Here is a 17,791-nt window from a genome sequence, read left to right as displayed (position 1 = left end):
TACACCTCATATCTTCAAGTCAGCTTAACAGAACCCTACTGCCCTTGTCTGTGGTTAGGGGGAACCCTATCACAGAAGCCAGTTTCACGTAGTCAAATTATGCAACAGACTTCAGCTCATTGCATAATAATACAGAAAACCTAAGTCCTTGACCAGGTTCTAGTTGTATTCTCCAAATGATTTATTGTGTTTGTCCTTTTGGAAGAAGCTTTGTAGCTCTGTGTTGCTAGCAAAGGTTTCCTGGTTTTGTTATGAGGACCTTAGGGAGGAAAAAGTTCTGATCCATTAGTACAACAGTTCATGTTGTCTGCTATTACTTGTCATTTTTTTAAATAAGGCACTGATGCTGTATGTGCATACCTTTAAGGCTTTTGGGGATCTTTCAAGGTGTGAGATGTTGTTGTTAGTAACAATGGGCCAACCCTTTCCATTGCATTTCAAACAAACAGTTCACAGCTCTTCAGGAGCTAGGGCTAAGACAAATTTGAGCCACATTTTTGTCCTTTCTGTTCTGGACTATTTTGGATGCTATTCCATTCCTGGTATAACTTATACTGTAAGAAAAACTGTACTGTAACAGCTGCCATGGATTACGGTATTGATGGCCACACTGTTATGAATCCCTCCTAGTCCTGACAGACTGCTTCGGTACAAACTGTGGAAAAGGCATTCCCTACTGAGGAGCTTTGTACTGTTTACACAATACTTAAAATCACAGTTTTCCCCATATTGGATTCAAGGCTTTTATAGTTTGCTATGCTCTGCCACAGCAGGATGTTAAATTCACCCATGAAGTTTACTTTGGCAGTAAGTTTTAATTGTCTTGTTGAGTTTCTCATTTTGCATTTTCTGGATGTTGTCATACCATTCCAGTATTTCTTCTGGAGACATCCATCTTGAAGTGAAATAATTTGACTTTCAGACTACAGTCAGAGGAAATTTTAGAGTGTTTAAAATAAAAGCCTGGGCACAATAAACTTTGTTCTGTCAAATCTTGTAATTCAAATGATCTTTAAGTGCTGTAACATTTCCCAGTTGATCAAACTGTGGAAGGTCAATGGATCACTGTACATATCATTTTATACTCCCAGTTCATGTTTTGCATTCCGCTAACAGAATTCTTTCTGGGGAACTGCAAATGCTTGAGAAATACTATGGACAATAGCCATTTATTTTGTCTATTCATTTTCATTTTGAATGTATCCATCTTAAAAACTTGAGTGAGATGCTGTATTTGTTAAAACAAACTTCATTTCTTTCACTTCATTGAATGAAACTAGATACAGAATCCTTTGATGAATTCTACTATGCAATAGAGGACCATCATTGTCACAGCTTTGGGACTGTTTATCATTTGCTCTGCTGTTTGTGTGGTTATATGTGATGGTAAGATTGTTTATATTTCCTGATTTGTGAGGTGTACCTTTTTTCTTTTTTTTTTGTGTGTGTGTGTCTGTGTATGTTAACAGCTTGCACAAGTGGACTCGAGAGCTGTACATCTTGGCGCTGTCTTTGTTCGTGGCCTTACAACTTTGCTCATGGCCAATAGTACCTGTGGCTTTCCATTCAGAATGGATGATTTGATGCCTTGGGAACAGTTTGATGGAAAACTTTTTCAAGAGAAATACCAGCAGTCGCACCGAGGTTGCTCTTTGGAAGAGCTTTTGGAAGGCAATGTGAGTAATTGCATCCTCTTAGACAGTTCTATATTCTTTGAAAAATGTACCTGTCCATGTTTGTTTGTTGTTTTAATATTCATGTTTACACTAGTCCCCTTTCTTTGTATTTTTCCTCTCTTCCTTATTCCTTTTTGATCCTCTCAACCAAGAAAACTAAGAAGGTAGAAATACTGAGACTGTGAAGGAAGCTGTAATTTTACTTCTATTTTTTGTTTCCATTACTCAGAAAATAATATAAGGCAGCGTCAAAATGGTTGTCAATTTCAAGACATGAAAATGCCTGGAATGGTTTTCTAGTACTAAGATATTAATGACATCTTTTTCCAGTAAGAGTTTAGGCAACATATTAAGATTGTTTTTAAATAAGCATACTGGGTGTAATTTTTCAAGTGTTTAAGAGTGATATTTTTAAAGATATTAAGGAACCTAAAGTTTGAGATGAAGGTTTGGTGAATTCAAAGAGGAATTGGAAATCAGAGGAAGGTATATATCTAGGTATTTTTTCAGAATCTCACCAAGCACCTTCCTGTACCTCTAAGTACTTATTAAGTTCTCAGTCCCACTTTTCAGAAGCTGAGGATTTGTGCAATTTGAATGCTATGTTACCAAAAGTGTGACTTAAAACATGTCTGCCCAGGCAAGGGCAGGGAGATATCAGCAGAGTCTTGCTGGGGGTGGGCCATATCTGGTTCATGAGGGTGGCATCACATCCAGGCTCAGATGTAGGGTCTGCTAGACTGGGTGCAAGGCTGTCTTAATGCACTAGTGAAGCCTCGGACCACACCTGGCTTGTGCCCCACCAGCACAGAATATATGGAGAGATGCTTAGGTAGATCTGTGCTCTTCTATGTAGATAGCTCTTAAGACCTTCAATTAATGTGTCTCTTTTCAGTGTGGAACTGAAAATCCTGTATTGTTTAATGGCTTTTGAAAATTTTACTTTTGAAATGTTTTTACCTGCTGTTAATATATCGCTTGAGGTTAAAATAAATAAAAGTGATTACAGAGAAAAAAGGTTTTAGGTTTGAATGATTTTAATGTCAATTCAATATCAGTTGTTGTATAATTAGTTTTCTTTTCTAATTTTGTGTCCAATTACATACCATCCTAATCTGGAGTGATGAGTGGAACGTGTGTGGGTTGGTGGAATGTATGTGTTTTCAGCATGGAGGAGGAGGATAATCCTTTCCATATGGAATCAATCATATGATTGGGACTATAGCCTCTATCCAAATCCTGTGGTTCCCATTAATTGGTCCATTGATTTCAGTAGATTTTGGATTGGGCCACTGGTTCATCCAGTTTTTTGTGTAGGACTTTTGCAGAACAGTAGAGGGTCTACAGAATAAATGGGAAAATGTAAAACTATACAGATCTATGTGAAATTGATACTTCTTTTCTATATAGGTAGAATTCAGGTTAGTGAATAACTTTTACAATATGTATCTAGATCTGTACAAAATTTACATTGGCTGAGAGGTATTTTTAAATGTGTTAGGTAGTATGTTTTAGCTAACACTTGAAAATTTTGATGTGGTCAGGTTAAAGTTATATTGTAACCTGTCTTAGAAGGAAGATGAAGGCAGATGCTTAGATCCCTAGAGTAGAGTTGGATATTTGCTTGATCAACTAAAATATCTAGGTTAGGGTTTTTAAAAACCTGATACTTTACCCAGATAAACTGTTCTGTTGTGGGGAAAAAATTGTCTAGCCCTGTGAATTTTTGGAGTACTTTAAATACCTTTTTATTTTTTCAGTGCAATTTTATGGTACATATATGGCAGAGATAGCTTCCAGACTAATAAAATAGCTTTCCAGCTTATCAGTTTGAGGCAAGAATCTGTTTTTGGGAGAATTGCCAAGAGATGCCAGTTTAGCTGGGGACACTGGCAAGGCAACAAGCATATGTGATTGGTTTTTCCTATTATTATAAGTTCAACTTTAATAAATAAAACTGGTACTTAGTTCCTGGCAGACCTTAATGTATTGCTGGAAGCCAAGATCTTTCAGCACTTGTTTGTTAACAATCTACCCTTGAGCACCATAAATCTAATCTGATGTTAGCGACAGCATTGTATTCAGAAAAAGTTATTCTACATGGGATGTTTTGTTACAGAAAAGATAAGTAAAAGGAAAAAGTTACTCCTTTTGGTGTTTGATGCTTGTCTCCTAACGTCCCTTCTCTATGACCTGGACAGCTACATTACTTCAGGGAGTTCAGGACATCTCAGAATCGGTGTTGTTTTGATTATGATGGGCTTAAATACAGTTAATAGCTTTATGAAAATTACAATAGAAATACAGTCTTGGTTAAATATTTATGCATAATCCAGAAATTTTGAACATTTTAGGGTTTGCTTCCCACAGATTCTTGTACCAAAATAAGAAAATGTATGAATTAAATGCAGTTGATGTATTTGTGGGCAAGTTTTTGTGTAGCTCAGCTCTTTGTAGCCTAGCAGCTGTTAAAGATAAAAAATGCAAAGCTTCTGATAAGAATCAAAAATAGAGCCATCTTGGTTTTTTTAAAAAATATGCTAAGCTCATATTATGCTAGTTCTCTGTTTTTAATAACAGTAATCATATTAGTTTGTTTATCCACACAGAAAATTGGATATAATAGTCTCATAAAGCAGTGAGGCAATGATATTATCACTTTATTAGCCTTTTTATTGTGCTTTTCACTAATGAGTATGTTCATGATCAATTTTTTTAAATTAAAACCAAATTACCTAGTGGGGTCAGCATAAGTGCTATGTTTTGTCCTTTTCTGATCATGCCTTTCATCCAACCTTCATAACACATTCTGAATTTATTCTCCCAAGAATACAATGAAAGGTTTTTCCCGTTAGTGGGTGTTCTTCACAGACTGTACTCAGTTCGTGTGGAGAAAAAAAAAATCTGTGGGTTTTGCTTAAGGCTCTATAAAGAGGTTTGTTAACTGAAAAAATGTGCTGGGAAAGTTCGCGGGAGGCTTCAGGGATTCAGACTCTCTCTAATTTAGAGAAATTAGTTGCTGCAGTCTTGCCACCTATTGAATTTTTACCTTATGCTGTAATCCTCTCCCCTCCTTGCTGCTCCCCCTCTGCCTTGGTGGTTACAAAAAGGAGTTGTCTTCCTGTAAAAATCAGTTCAGCTTTATGAAAATCACAAATTATGCTATTGCTCTAAAATCTGTCTTTTCATAATTCTTTTCAATTCAATGTGTACTACTGCCCACATGCCCAGTACAAATCAATAAAAGAGAGAAAGATTCTAAGATCTGACACTTCTTCAAAGCTCACTGAAATCAGTGAAAGTTAAGGGTATATCACATCTCTCAGTGTTGTGTCTTTAAATAGCTTCAGTTTGTCCTTTTAACAGTAGAACTTTTCATCACACCACAAGGTAAACATTATTATTTAATTCCCCCATTTCTCCTGAGACTTGCTTATGTTTTATCAGTCAGGAGTTGGCGCTGATGTATTACTATTGTTTTAAGTTTTGTTTCTAATGTATGAGATTAAGATACTTTGATTTTCACCGGTGTGTTTCCCTTGAGTTTATCAGTCCTTATCTGGAGGCTTTAACCATCTCTACCTGAGGTATTGCTGATAGAAGTCTAGTTAAGTATATCTACAGGTACAAGTTAATAGAATGAGAAGGCAAGTGATTTACAGATGTGAGCAAAGAAGAAAAACAAACTTCACTGAGAAAGGGGAAAACATTCTTTCTGCACTCCTAATCATCCCTCCAAGGATTCATTTTCAATATAAAATGTTTGAACCTTGTTTCCTGAAAAAATGTGAACCAGATCTACCACCTTCATTATACGTATGAGTGTGGCTAAGTCTTTTAGTTGTTGTATATGTGATTGATCTGTGCTACACCTGAAGAGAGAAAAGCAGAACAGTCATTAATTTTTAATCCCATTGTCTGCAGGAGTCTTTGTATACACCCTTCCAGAATCTGAAGTCTTTCATTTGCAAGGTTTGCATGGCGAAGAAAAGAACAATACAGAGCAGACCAAGAGGGAATGCATTTATCACAGGTTGGCATTGTGTTAATTTTCTCACTAAACTCAATATATTGATGAGCGCAATTATCCTTCAACAGCAGCAGCATTTACATACACATCCCATCAAGCTAAGTAAATTGTAAGGTCTTTCTCCAAGAAACCAAAGGAGAGATCTAAGAAAATACTTCCTGTTTTTAGGAATTCATTTGAATTTGATTACCCAAGTTTGGATAGAATGATATTTCCATCTTGCTACATAGTTAGTGAGATCTATGCAGTGAATACATTTCACTACAGAAACATCACTGCTATTTACTCAGTGACTAAAGTTATTTTTATAGGAGGAACTAGATGAGTCAGAGGTTTTTTTTTCTTCCTTACTGTCAGGGGAGCTATTTTAACATTGATGGTTGAAGGTCTGAGTGAGGCATTGGAGAGAGAATACTTCTTATTGGACTGACTGATATAGTTCAAAATACAAGAAAGTTTTTGGGCAACCTGGAGAACAGCTTTTTTTTGCCTAAGACCTTGCTTTTTTCCCCCCAAACTTTATGGCTTCATTTACTAAAGACATTTGTTTTCCCCAACTGATCTGCCTGACTTCTAGGGAAAAAAACATCTAAAAGGTTTTCAGCATCGTTGACAGATCAGCCTGAATGTTGAGGCTTTTGAGGCTTTGAAATAATTCACACTGAATCTCAGTGTTTATGCTTGTATTATGTTTATTACCTGCTTAATGCTTGATCAATTATAATGTCTGTCAGGATAAAAATTACCCCTCCAGAATTCCTTGAGCAAATTACAACAAACAGAATGATTTTCTGCTAGTTCAGTACTTTGCATTATGTGACAGCAATACTTGTGATGTGGTACTACACCGTACTGGTGCTGGACATTCAAAACTAAGGGTATCTGTTGGTGATTTATGATACCAGACCTTGTTAGCATCTGCTATTGCTTGAGAGCTGTGCTTAACATTTTAATTATGATTTGTGATTCCAATTTGGACAGAGATTTCTGTTTTGTTTTAATGACTGCAGTCTCCAAATCTGTGTCATAAAATTTTGATCTGGTTTCTAAATACACTTGTTAACAGCTTGTAATGATGATGTGCATAGATGGAAATGAGGACAAGAACCATGCTTATTTGGCTGACTTTAGTTTGGAAAAATCATGATTGTGCATAAGTATTTTGGCATAAAACTAGGAGATGTTGTTTCCCGAAAAAGAATATGCAGTCTCTTTTTTTCTTCATTTAATCTTATATACAGTCAGAGTTGCTTAGTAAATACTGTTTTTCAGGAACACAACGAAGAGAATTTAATCCCAGGTTCCAACAAACACATAGAAGTTCTTTTGTTCCTCCATATCATAACCAGATGAGGGGATTCCTATGGAGAAATCCTCAACCACAAGGTAAAAAATGTGTGCACATGTGTATATTTGGAATTGTCTCTATCAACAATATAACAGCTCTGTGTCTATATGCAGTACCCTGTGGCCACAGCAGTCAGTAACAAAAGTTGTATCAGTTCTAGTTCTATATTACCATTAGCAAAAACTAACTCTGCAAGTTGAGGTAGAGTGTAGCATTATAATCCAGAGTCATCTTTTACTCACAGTGTTCTGGGAAAAAAACTTTCATGTGGTATTTAAACTTTCCATGCTTGGTCTCAGCTGAACTGTGTCTAAAATCGTAATAGTTCTAAAACAAATTGACACAGCTGCACAGAAATGTCTTTCTGAAGTCTTTAGCTGCAGAGCTTACCTAATACTTCAACAAAACACAAGCATATGAATAAAGCTAAACGCTTTCTTAAGTGGTTTTCTAGATCAGGGTCTCAGCTTCCAGATCATTGCCTGAGTAATAGAAATGCAAGTTCTGTCTTGTCATTAAACTTAAGTCATTCACCAATCTCACTTCTTGAACAGAACAGACATTTCAATGAAGCATCACTGTGGATAACACTGTTGAGCTGACATAATTACTTCCTCATTATTATGAGTTAAAGCATATACACACAGATTAAAGAAAATAAGCAAAAGGAAGAGAAGTGCCTAAGAAAGACCAATTATTCTATTAAGTCTGCAGAGCCTAAATTTCTTCTCTGTTTCTAGGTGAGGTTTTCAGAGAATATTGGTGATGTGATTAGGGAGGATAAATAATAAATAAATACAGTAAAATCTTTAATGTGTTTCAGCTGCCACTGTTGTAAGCTTGAGAGTGAGATACTATCATTTCATTCACAGATAAGATTGTTTGATTGTGTATGTAAAATGTAATGCTAAAATACAGAGTGTGTATGCTGACCGTGAACAGAACCAAAACTGGTCATTGTTACTGTGACCATCTCAAGAAGCCTGCTACTCAGGGGTCAAATCATCTTTGACCAGCTCTAGAGATCTTATAACTAGATGTATTTCACAAAGTGTGTTCCACAGTAACTGTGCTGAGCTGTGTTATAAATGTGTTTCAGTAGCATTATTAAAACATCTTGGCTTCTTCTACACTAGTCCTATTTACTACCCTCAGGACGCTCTTAAAACATGATCCCATAATTGCAGTTAAATTGCCTCTGTTATAAGTAAAATAGATTTATTGGAAAAATATATCTGTCCTTACAAAAGAGCCCTACAATGTTTTAGAGCTCCTTTTAAACTGATCTGCCAAGACGGCTTGTTTTGACAAAGTTTCTTATGCCTAAGTTTGCTAATATTAAGACAGGTATTTGGGTTGCTTCATTATGTAGCTGTTGTCTCTGCTATATGTGTGTGTCTCACCACAGAGAGAGAAAAAAGAAGAACAAAAAAGTAGCGATTTTGTGTTCCATGATAGCTGATGTGATAAAATTTCCTAGTAGTATTATTGCTATCTGTCTATCCCATCCTTTATATACCTTCCCGTGGTATACTGTTATGGTTCCTGCTGTTGCATATTATATATAAATCATTGCATTAAATGCATTAAAAAGTAATGGAGCAGTAACCACGGGACCCATATCTTCTGTGGCAGGAGTGTACCTAATGATTAGGCAGCCTTTGCTCTCTCTTATCAGTTAATGTTTAAGAATTTCATGACAATGTCTCAACTTCAACAGTGGAGGAAAGAGTGCCTCCACCCAGAAAGCATAAACCTAAGAAGCACTGGTATTTCTTTGAGGCATGGTTTGAATCCCCTCAGGCAGAGCAAGAATTGAACTTAAGCATCCCTCATTTTATGGTGAATACTAACCACTCATCTGTTGTAATTAACATCTCATCCTCTAGCTGTATTTTGAGAGGAGGGAATTCAGCTGTGGGGTTTCTGGGTTTTCAGGGGGTTGGGTTTTTTTTATTGTTTGGTTTGATTTGATTTATTTGTTTTAAGTTCTCTTCAGAAATTTCTTGGCTGTGCATCACAAATGGAGAGTGCATCCATGTAACTCAGAGCAGGACATCTAAGCCTCACAGAGAGGTAGATTTTCCCTTAGTGTTTCTTGTTTGTTAATTTAGAAGACTTCCTATTTAGCACACTGACTTTTGTGTATTCCATTCTGAGTGTCTGTCTATTCTGATGCTTATTAAACAGACCATAGGAGTCTAATTTAAAGCTAAGGTTAAGGCTTCTGTTATTGAGATATAAAACTTTGCATTCAGCACTTTGTAATCTGTGTGCTTTGAGTTTAAAAGTCTTGCCTGAGGTAGCATAGTTGTCTGTAATAAAGCATGACTTCATGCATTCTAGGTTCGTGGCTGAAACACCACACCACATGCCGTATAGCCTATTGGTAGACAAAACTTCATTAATCAGCAGTTAAGACCACTAATACGTTGTTTTGAGTCACATTGTTACCTCATTCTACAAATAGCTAAAAATAAACTGAGCACTAAGAACTATGGAAATCACTATTGAGTATCATGTGTCTGTCACTCTCTTCAGCAGTCCAACTGATAAACACTTGAGATTGTCTGTCAAAACATAAAAGTTACCACCTAGATCTAAATCAACATACAAAAGATAGCAAAAAAAGAAAATAAAGAAGTAAGTCTAACCTCATCTATGCATTGTCATATATACTTTTATAGCTATATTTTAAAATTTCAGTGATTTGGACAATGGTTCTCATACTAGTATTTGAAAACCTGTCTGAAAAGTGAGCTGAAGATAATGGAAGGAGACAGGAGAGAGAGTGTCTGTGGGATGGTTGTAACAGCTACATCAATGGTTGAACTCAAGGATACCCAAATACATTAGAAATAGTGAAAGGTATTGACAAGGGTATAGAATTTCTGCCAGTGATAAGGTAAACATCAGCACTCTCTGTATGATGGACCTAGAGGAGGGATGAGAACATAATAATGAGTAAGAGCTGTCAGAGAGCTAGAAGGAATGGATGATAATTTCAGCTACCAGTCGTGTACTGCCAGAATCATAAACAGTGAGATGGGGAAATGGTGAAGCATTTTGACAATTTCATGCTTGCATTTAGAAGTTGTTGGATTTGGGGGTCAACTATATTCTGCCTAAGAAACTTATGTTCTCTCCAAAAAAATAGTTTTGATTTCTTTGTTTCTATCCACCTTTGCCTTGTTTTTCTTCCATCTCTCTATTGGAAAAGAAGAGAAAAAGGGAAATGAGCTGTTTTAAAGAATTCGGTTTAGAAAATATCACTTTTTCAAAAGTGATTTTTATTTTAAAACAAAGTCTTGAGAAAAGCTTTTATGGAAAATTGAAAGCAGTTTTTTCAGGGGAAAGGAAAGATGAGTGTCAAGGAAAGATAGGTTAAAAATAGAATTGTTGGAGGTATGTCTCACTCAAGAGAACATCTTTTGTCCAAGACAAAAGGGAATTATCCAGAGTCCCATTGCTTCATGGAATGTAATTGCATCAAAAGAGTACATTCACTTCAGTCTTAGCACACTGCTAGCCATGTAGCTGAACATAGTACAACTGTACTGAAGGATCTGAGTTTGTAGCAAGTTTTCATTTGCTAGGTATTTAATCAAGGCTTCCACGCTCATGTTGCGTACTCTGTTCAAGCGTGTTTCTGGTTAATAGGATTTTGATAGAACTGTAACATAGGTGGGACTTGTTAGAACTTCAGTGCTTAAAAAAATATTTCATTTACAGTTTGAGTACTACTTTGCTTACAGGAATCTGTAACTAAAGCAGTATTGTACACAGGCACACTTAAACCAGTATGAAAATGTTTGTTAATGTAGTGTAGCTCTGGTTCTAAATAGTGTATTTTCCTTTCCTGAATTCACACAGTCTGATCTACCAGCCACAGTGTATGACCTGTACGATTCACTATCCCAACCCATTAATTGGACTAGATTTAAAAGTTACAGTGGCCCAAGAGCTTTAAGAAGAGCAATGCCACCATGGACTTCATCCTCCAACATCTCAAAATACTAGCCGTAATTATACACCAACTTGAGAGGGACATGTTCTTTTTTCAAAATATGTATAAATGTAATTTTTCTTGCAGACTAGCCAAATAAGCTTTTGTTTTCCTGCTTTAATGTTAATTAAAAATGTTTAATTTGTTTTCTGCCTTCTCCAGGTAGAGAATATGGATCAGGACATCCAGACCGCAGGAGAAGATTCCGCCTTCCTCCTCGGTAAAGAATACGTGTGTACACGTAGCAAAATGAGATGATGGGAGAGTTACCATTGAGATCATTTTTGTCCGTGAGAGCATCTTTTTATGAATTTTACAGAGTAACTGAACCATGTGACTTCAGAGGAAATCACTCAAAGCTGAGGCTATTCAGCTTGTTAATCACTTTTCATGTTAGGTCTAAGCTTTCTATGAGACTGGAATCACTAAAACTGAAGTTAAAGAAACCAGCTGAAGCACAGTAGCATCCCAGTATAGCTACACTGTTTTGTCCATTTGACACTGGGAAGTCTGAAGCGTTTTTACAACATCGTGAGATATTCCTGACTATAAGTTTTAAGACTTAAACTATAAGTTTTGCATATTTTTGCTATAGTTGTGTATTTTACAAGAGTTTGCTCACCATGAATAATGTGGCATACCCATGCTGAATTGTGGTTTGTGTCTTCATTGTGGATTATATCTTTATCTTAAGCATTATACCATTGTTACTGAAACCTGTTGAAAAGTTTGAAACGTGACATTACTGATGTAAACATCATCTTCCAGTGAAACAAAATTACTTCCTGCAAAATGTGGCGCTTCCTTACAGGAGCCAAAAATTGCTATTACTTTTGGTACTTCTAGTTAAGCAACTTTGTCTATCATCTCAGCTGACTGTGTGGAGTGAACCACATCATTGCTGAGGAGAGCAAGAATCTGTCATGCTTTACTTCTGTAATAAAAAATACTTATGAGAACTAAGTATTTTTTCCTGTTCCAGAATTCTAATTTAAACTCTTTTCTTCAGAATTATTTTTTTAAAACTGATATATTTCACTTTGTGATTCATTTTCAGTGATGTATGGATTTCTTTAATTATAAAACTAATTCATTTTAAATAGAGTTAATATAAATAATACTAAAGAAATGTAAAATAACAGAGCACATGCAATTTTTAACAGCACCATAGGATCATACATTGGTAAATTGGTACCACAAAAGCCCCTCTTGAAGTCATTGTGTTTTTTAAGAAACTGTTTTAGAGATCACAACAGCTTTCTTATGTCTTCCATTTGCATACTCATTCAGTTAAAAATAATCAGAGGTACTTTACTTAATTAGTGTCTTCAGGAAAAAAAAAATTAGGCAGTTGTGTAGAAATCCCATTTTAAATCATGAAGTGTAAAAATTGTACCAGAGGAAAAAAGTGTCAACAACACTTATGTCACATAGAAAGTGGGTGACACACTTAGAACCGTGTTTCTCTCTTTACTGATCTGCATCTCAACCTAATTGAAAATTGACTCCATCTATGTAATCTTCAAAAATTTCATGCTTTTCTTAGGTTTCTAGCAATTTTTAAATGGGGTTGGCTCAAGTGGATATTTATGGAACTGATGGGTTTTTGTCTGTTTATGTGCTTTGGAATGACAGTATGTTTAGTTTTGTACTTAAGCATTTTCAGTACATGAAGTCATATAATATACTCTCCTTCTCATACAGAAGGTATATGATGAAACAAAAGTGAAAGCCTGATGTCCTGTTCCTGCTCTCAAAAAAGACTGAGCAGCAGAAAAAGAGGATATCCTAAGATAGAGGCAAAATGTTAAGAGCAAGTTTTGAAATCTGATAGCGTTTGCAGATTTCCATAAGAGCATGTTTAGTTACTGAGGATGATGACTATTCCAAACAGTGAAGTCAGTGGTGTTGCACAGGGACAAAACTTTATATTTACACAGAGAACTGTGGCCTTAATGTTTATAATGTTGGCAAAGACACTCTTTTGGATTATTTTTCTTTTTTGTTTTGAATAATATTGATCAGTATCTTGTTAGTGTAGTTCTCATAATCACTATTCTAGATATGGAAACTATCTCAGTCTTAGGCTTCTGTGTTACTGCCAGGATTATTTGTTTTTATAAGCATTTGAAAATTAAATTTATATCTGAAAACTATCTCATCACCCATACTAATAGAGAGTAGCAGACGCTATAAAACTTAATGCCTGCATTAAGACTGCAGAACTTGAGGTTCAAAATATAAGTGCTGATCTGGATAATTAGTACATAGATCACTAAACCCAGAACACATCATTATGGTAGTTTAATCACCTGCATAATACAGATCACAAAATCTTACCCTGCAACAGGCTGTAACTTCTAAAAATGTTTCAGTGTTGATATTCATGTGTCTTATTTGACTCCTTACAATTGTTTGTCTTTTAAATTACCCAGGTGACCGTACTCATTACTGGAAGTGGATGAAAATGGATAGGAGAAAAGACACATTTTTATGAAATGCTGTATGTTGAAGATCATAAAAACTTCATCAGTGTTTTAAAAAATGGTAGTAGAAAGGCTCTAATCAGAAATTTATCATGCCTCATCTTCAGTTCCATTTTATTTTGTATACTTTTTTTTCTAGCCTATAGCTTATGGAATGTTGTGAAACAATTATTATATAATTTAAGTTCCAGATAGTATTGTTTGGAGCACTTTAAAAAAACCTTGTTGACACAGATATGAAAAATGGTCATCAAAAAATTATGTCTAAAAAGTAGAGACCAGTCCTAGGTGTTGAAGGCGGCTGCAAAAATTTAATTAATTCATCTGGTTCTGTTGTGAAAACTATTGTGTCTCTTCTGTTAAACGTTTATGGTAGATGACGCTGAAAGTGCTCAGTCTCGGACAAAAAAGGGTACTTCTAAAGTGTTTACAATCATATGACGGTTAAAAAAATGTTACTTTTCCATCATGCGGCTTACTTTCATAGTTTCTCAGTCTCAGAGAATGAGAAAGGGGTAGCTAAAACATTCCAGAAAGTTATAAAATTGGTTTCTATGTACAAAACTGCTACTGCTTTAATATCCTATTATTCTGGGGCCTTTCAGAGGTGAGTCAAATGCATAGTCCTCTTCTGGAATATCTAGAATTCTCCTCCATATGTAGTGAGTCATTTGTGAAACATTTAAGGTTTATGCCAGACCTTACATCTGTCTTTAGCCTCAAAGTAAAGGTGTCAGTGTGAGCTTCTGGCCAGTATAATTTTGGAGGCAATTCTAAATCAACGGGAAACTAACAAACATTTTGAATGCATTGTTTTTTCTTTTTTTTTTTTTTTTTTCTCTGAAGTGGCAGTTGTTTGAAGCACACAGGGTAAATTTTTTTCACTGTTGACATCACTGGTGCATCTTTTGCAGATATTAGTGGCACTGTGATTTCACTCCATCCTGATAAGGTAGTCCCAAGACATCTAAGTAAATGGACAGAATACAGGTAGGGCAGTCAAGTATCTCCTGTGTTAATTTTCACTGGTCTATTATTCATCACACAGACTTTATTACTACTTTGGAGATATGTGTGTTTTTAGAGTAGTACATAAGTACACTTGAAATCAAATATCTTTAGAAGTGTTTAGCATGAGGGAAAGGTATTATTTTTATATTCTAAAGAGAAAATGTAGCTCTAATTTTGAAAACTATTTTCAGAAGAAGTATTATAGCTATTGTAGAACTTGCACTTATCTTCATGGTACAACGATCACCGATTTAAACTCTGTTGGTTTTAGTCCATTATTGTTCAGTTCATGTTGTTTCTTAGGCCCCATGCAGATAACTCCTTTGAGTCAACTGTCGGTGGAACTTAGTTCCTATTTAGTATACATGTTATGTCAAAGTGAACAGTATTGTCAGACATATGTAACTCAATACTATAATAGCCTCGCATGTATTTTTCTATTTGTAACCCAATAAATACATTCTTTCATACTCTGCATGTAGCAACAGTCCAGCTAAACAAATAAATTGGCAGCAATACAGTATTTCTAGTTCTATTAAAAGTTTGAACAGACATAACTTTTACACGACACTGTCTGATTTGCATTCCAGGGATCCTGTCACGATAGGGGCATTCCTGCTTCCTTTTTCTATTGATTTGTCACTGACTGTAATTGTACTACCACTTTTTTTTTCTTTTTTCTTTTCCCCCAAACCTTTTGGAATAATGTGGTCTGAGTTTTATGGAAAGTTCTCTAGTTTCAGGAATCTCATGATGTATAATAGTGTATTTGAAAAGAATGTAAATGTGTGCCAGGATTTGTTGGTAATTCCCCCTTCAGGCTTTGATATGAGAAAAGATTTCTGTTGGCCTCAATAAACAAAGTTAAATACAGTTAGAGTGGGAGTTTTGCTGTGCTAGTTCTGGTATGTTATGAATTGTTGGTAATAATTACCCTGACTACTGAAGAATTGTTAGCTTCTCTGTGAGGTTTTTTTTTCTTCCTAATGTTAGACCATAAACAGAAGCTGCTTATTATTATTTCCAAGCCAAAAGATACTTTTTTTTCCCACCAGGAATCATAGAGCAAAAGCAGAAGCATGAAGTCACAACATAGAGGTGCTACTTTCCTGTCTCACTGAACGTTAAATTGGTCAGAGTACTATAAAGCTTTTGGACTGTACGAGGAAATCATATACAAGAACATGACCTTAAAGATTCCAGTCTAACAGGGTTTACTTAATATGTGGACTACAGGGTTACTTTGAATGGGTACAGGACAGAGGAAAAACAGACATGCGGATTTGAAGTGAAGGAACCTGTGTTTGTGAAGAAAAGCATTCTTATTTCTGGTTTGGCTATATTGCTCACTGTCTTCTCTAGCCTGTGCACTGGGTAGCTGCGTTTCATCAAATGTTCACTGAAATTGCAGATTTATTTATTAGCTTTATTTATTGCCCTTCTGGAAGGGGATTCAGAGAACATTCATTAATAGCAATAACTTAGTCAACTGTGACTGAACAGAAATCATGATGTGGTCACTGTGAGAGAAAGAATGACCAACAGGAAGACATTTGTCAACTTTCCTCTTATTATGTGTCCTTCATCTTACATTACTTCCCAGTGTGACGGTGTCACAAATGAGGAAATCTGACTTTGGACTGCAGAAAACACTGAAACACTGAGTGAATCTTATGATGCTGTGGCACTTTAAGTATCAAAATATATAGATTATGCCTGTTCCGTAAAACAGGAAACTACAGTTTTAATTGCTTTAATACCTTAGCAAGGGCTGCGCCGAGGCGGAGGGGAACAGCAGTGCTAAAGCTCTACAAACCTTTTTGTGCCATGCTGTCTGGGCAAAGTTATAAGGATAATCAAACACATGGTATTATTTTGCAAAGGTGGTCTTTCATGAAATGTTGGGGAAGAAGATCAAAGGTTTAAGTGTTCATGTTTAACCGTTGACCTCTTCTTGTCAGCTAAGCTGGGAGGCAGGCTAGTATATGCTCCTTCCCTAGGAAGGTTGACGGGAGATTCCTCTGGGATGCAGAGCCTCCTTCTTAGAGAGTATCTTTTGGTGATGATATAGAAGCATGGTCAGCCCAGTAAATAAGCAGAAACCTTGGCTTGTTTGTGCCACGTAGGCATATCGTGCTTGAGAGTGTAGGGACACCATGACGTTTTGTGCTTGGATCCAGCCGGTGTGTGAGAAAGCCCTGTGCGAGAGAGCTGTGAAATGTCCCATGGGAGGCCTCTGCCCCTTGGCTCGTGAGCTGCATTTAAGCCCAGGTCCTTGCCCTTGGTCCTTGCCTAATTGACTTTGCAGGTATGCCTGTGCCCAGCCTGGCACCGTCCCGATTCTGCCCTTGCCTTGCTGACTAGACTTCCCGGTTTGACCTGGGATATCTCTCATCGCCATAGACTTGTCCAGCGATCACAGGACTGTTGGGTGAACCTGGTTACCATCATCAGACCTGCTCTGCTCTTCTTCAGGTACTGTGGGACTGCACCTTCACCAGTCAGGTCACTGCCCTACCTGCGTTGTCGCTCAGCTGCTGGCTTGCCTTCCCTTGCAGAGCAGCCCACCCTTGCTGCTCCATGACAGTGGCCTTTAAGGCTCTGACAGGGCAGGTCGTCAGAAAGTTTGGCCTTACACGTCACAAATGTGAAGCTGGTTCAGAACATGGAAGCTCATTGGTTAAAGAATGTGTTCCTGCAACTAATACTCTTAGAGCTCTGCTGGTTTGTACTGCTTTTGGCGTCCTAGGTAGGACATTAGGGTCTAAGTTTAACCTACAGTGCCTTGGCTAGTATTTTTTACCTGGAAGTATGTGGTCCTCTTAGGGCTCTGTGGTTGAGACAACACATGATGAGTTGAAGAGTTGACTGTAAAAGACAAAGAGGCAGCTGGCAGGGTATTCTGTCTGAGTACTCACCAGCCTCAATGTGTTATTTAATCTTACTACAAAATTAAGGTCTAATGTTTGGTTTCCCTTGTACCAATAGGGAAAATATATCTTTATTGTATTAAAAAAAACAACCTTACAGTCTTCAGTATTTGTTTGTTCAGGGAAGGAATCAAAACCAAGTACTGGCCCTGATCTTGTATTGAGTGCTGCTCATTGCATGAGTAGGAGTTATGATAATGCACAACTGGAAACTCTCTAACACGCTTGAAATCAGAGTGCAGGCAGGACTTCAGCTGTAGTAGTTTCAAGTTCTGTCTCCCATATCTCTATATACTACAGTAAG

General features: G+C 36.6%; 1 protein-coding gene across 3 annotated transcripts in view; it reads left to right on the top strand.

Annotated features, from left to right (window-relative positions):
• The window catches only part of FAM120B (family with sequence similarity 120 member B), a 55,701-nt gene extending 40,271 nt beyond the window's left edge, over positions 1-15,430 (top strand). For all 3 annotated transcript variants that reach the window (XM_075043331.1, XM_075043330.1, XM_075043329.1), the window contains exons 7-11: positions 1,470-1,676; positions 5,601-5,709; positions 6,979-7,092; positions 11,223-11,280; positions 13,496-15,430. In XM_075043331.1, coding sequence (XP_074899432.1) covers positions 1,470-1,676; positions 5,601-5,709; positions 6,979-7,092; positions 11,223-11,280; positions 13,496-13,499 — 492 coding nt within the window. In that variant the 3' untranslated portion in view covers positions 13,500-15,430. The remainder of the gene's footprint in view (positions 1-1,469; positions 1,677-5,600; positions 5,710-6,978; positions 7,093-11,222; positions 11,281-13,495) is intronic.
• Positions 15,431-17,791: the final 2,361 nt, after the last annotated feature.

This window comes from Buteo buteo, chromosome 12 (assembly GCF_964188355.1).
Source record: "Buteo buteo chromosome 12, bButBut1.hap1.1, whole genome shotgun sequence".
Classification (NCBI taxonomy): Eukaryota; Metazoa; Chordata; class Aves; order Accipitriformes; family Accipitridae; genus Buteo; species Buteo buteo.
This window is presented reverse-complemented; position numbering and strand designations above follow the sequence as displayed.